Here is a 3,091-nt window from a genome sequence, read left to right on the forward strand (position 1 = left end):
GTGAGGAAGAAATTGATGCACTACGGAGATTTTGCCACCATAAGGAGAAGGTGTTGTTGTCAGCCCATTGGGCAAATGGTATTACGCATGCGGGATAACGGTATGTTAGAGGTGCACAAGAATTTCGTGATGTTTTATGTAAGTATACCATTCAATATGGGTTTCAATTTATGTATGTCAAGAACGAGACAACAAGGGTTACTGCGGTGTGTGTGACGCGCGAGGAGAGAGGCTTCTTGTGGGCTATACATTGTAGAGCACAACAAGCAAATGATTTTTTCTACATCAAGAGGTTCAGTGATATGCATAGTTATGGTACGGATGTCCGAACATCGAAGAATCCGAGAGTTAGTTCTGATTTGGTGTCGAATACCATATCTGAAATTGTGAGGGACAAGCCATTGACCCGGTCGTGTGAGGTGGTGACTATTTTGAAGAGGGATTATGGGCTAGAAGTGAGTTACCACGTGGTATGGTTAGGCGTGGAGAAAGCAAAGGCTGTTATTCATGGAGATCACTCATTATCGTTTGACCAGCTACGGTGGTGTTCGGATGCTGTGATGCGTTACAATACGAGGAGTTATGTCAATATTGACTATGATGCAAGTAGTCAACAGTTTTGTCATTTCTTTGTATCATTCGCTACGTGTATTTCTGGGTTCAATTATTGTCGCTACTTGCGGCAACAGCGAAAGATGGAAACAATGGTTAGTATTTTTTTTAGCTGTCTATTCATGTAAATATTTACATTGAATGGCATAGTGTGGACATATGATAGACGATTACACAATGTGTTCCACATTTACACTGGTGTCAATGTTTACATCAATACACATTGATGTGAACCACAACATAATATGACTGATTGAGAAATTAACAGTAATGTGAACATTCACACTAGTATACATTTATGTGAATTTTTACACCAGTGTCTACTAATGTGAGTTTATCCATTAATGGATAGTAATGTGAATGTTTACATTATTGATGTTTACGAAACCAAATCCAAAAACAACAATAGTAATAAGGTAATGTAAATATAAACATTCACATGACCTGTTTTGTTTATATTGTTTTCTATTCACTTTGGAATATTATGAACAGTTGTTTAATGGTGTTGTGTTGTAGGTTTATTTCCTGTTGCATTTGCGATTGTTGATTCAGAGACCACGACCAATTGGTCATGGTTCTTGCACGAACTTGGGAAGGTTGTTGATGGTAAGCACCAGATTACTTATATTTCGGATCGTAATCTTGGTCTGTTAGAAGCTATGCCAAAGGTGTTCCCATCAGCTCACCATGGTCATTGCTTACAACACTTGAAGAGCAATTTAAGAGACCGAATGAAAGGAATTGATAACGAATTTTGGGATCACCTAGTTAGTAGTTTGGGTGACTGTGCTTATGAGCCAACTGTGGTAGGGTTCCAAGAAAAGCTTGTGAAATTAAAAGAGAAGGGTAAGCAACGAGCACATAATTTTTTCAAGGACTTGGCACCTAAGCACTGGGCAAATTCATACTTCAGGTAATAGTAGTTTTCTAATGTATTCCATTTGTCAAGTTTAGAATGGTAGCGATGTGAATTTTCAGTTATGTTTTGTGGCAAAGTGAAATTTCATATTCAGTTTCGAAGAAATTAAAATCAGTATTGTACAATGTTTATGATGTTGTGCAGGGGCATGCGTTATGGGGGGATGACACCCAATGCGGTGGAGTCATTTAATAATTGGATTAAAGAAGCACGCAATCTTCTTATCACTCAAATGGTGGATACAATTCGTACTCAGTTGATACAGCAAATGTCTGCACGGCGTGACCAAGCAAACAAGTGAAATGAGCTTATTTGTCCTACATTCGAATCAATGCTTCTTGATTCGTTCAACGACAGTAGGTCTTGGCAAGTTAGCAAAGCCAATGAGGATGTGTTTGAAGTTCATTCGATACCATCCGTTACAGTTGATATTGCAAGGCGTACATGTTCTTGCTTCAAATGGCAAATCAACGGATTCCCATGTGACCATGCTGTGATTGCTATTCAGAAGAGCCGCTACAATCTCAATGATTGTGTAGAACATTACTTTCATGTAGAGACGTATCGTGCAGCCTATTCGGTTGTCATATTGCCTATACCATCGGTGGAAAAGCCGTCTTTTGATCCCACGGACTTCACTATATACCCACAAACTGTGAAAAGACCACCCAGAAGGCCGAAAAAGAATAGAATCCCATCAAGGGGTGAGAAACTAAAGCAAATAAGGTGCGGGAGATGTGATAAGTTGGGAAGCCATAATCGAAAATCATGCAAGGAGACGATATAGGGTGTACATTTTTCATTTCAACATTGTGTTTTACATGGGATTCTTATATTAATTTTTGAAATAAGATTGTGTTGTGTTGGCAAACATTATATTGTGTTGGAAAACATTGTGTTGGCAAACATAATAATGGTTTAGCAAACTTAGTATTTGATTTGTGTTTTTTCTTTTTCTTTTTGGATACCAAACTGATATTTTGTTGATGTTTTAATGATGAACACATGATGTGGACATTCACACTTGCGTAAAAGAATCATATTATGTGAATACTCGCACATGGGTTGAACTTTTTTACATTACTGTTGTCAATGTTGACATGAATATAAACCGTGATGTGAACTTTCACATGCATAAAGATTGACATGGTGTGAACATTCACAACTGTTATGAATAAGAACAAATGTGAATATTCACACTTGTGTATGTTATCCGTAATGATGTCATGTAGACAATGTGTACATTCCTACACAAAATATGTGTATTATAGAACAATCGGGTTCAAACAATCGCATAAATTATGCACATCATAACACAGCAGTATATCATAAGTGAATATGAACATACATATCAGTGGTGGAGCTGTGAACATTCACATTTGTAAAACATTAGTGCATATGAACATTCACATTAGTGGTACAGATGTGAATGTTCACATTTGGCAAAGATAAATAACATTCACAACTGTTATGAATAAGAACAAATGTGAATATTTACACCTGTGTATGTTATCCGTAACGATATCATGTAGACAATGTGAACATTCCTGCACAAAATAC

At 37.2% G+C, this 3,091-nt stretch overlaps 2 protein-coding genes across 2 annotated transcripts; both read left to right on the top strand.

Annotated features, from left to right (window-relative positions):
• The first annotated feature begins 302 nt into the window (after nucleotides 1-302).
• On the top strand, nucleotides 303-1,832 carry LOC145812859 (uncharacterized). Its single transcript, XM_082908083.1, has 4 exons — nucleotides 303-606; nucleotides 1,129-1,302; nucleotides 1,423-1,525; nucleotides 1,676-1,832. The coding sequence occupies exons 1-4, from the start codon at nucleotides 303-305 to the stop codon at nucleotides 1,830-1,832; spliced, it is 738 nt and encodes a 245-aa protein (XP_082764209.1).
• Nucleotides 1,833-1,862: 30 nt separating this feature from the next.
• On the top strand, nucleotides 1,863-2,318 carry LOC145812860 (uncharacterized). The gene has a single exon (XM_082908084.1). The coding sequence runs from the start codon at nucleotides 1,863-1,865 to the stop codon at nucleotides 2,316-2,318; it is 456 nt and encodes a 151-aa protein (XP_082764210.1).
• Nucleotides 2,319-3,091: the final 773 nt, after the last annotated feature.

The sequence above is a fragment of the Camellia sinensis genome, chromosome 15 (assembly GCF_055761805.1).
Source record: "Camellia sinensis isolate YWXY chromosome 15, ASM5576180v1, whole genome shotgun sequence".
Taxonomy (NCBI): domain Eukaryota; kingdom Viridiplantae; phylum Streptophyta; class Magnoliopsida; order Ericales; family Theaceae; genus Camellia; species Camellia sinensis.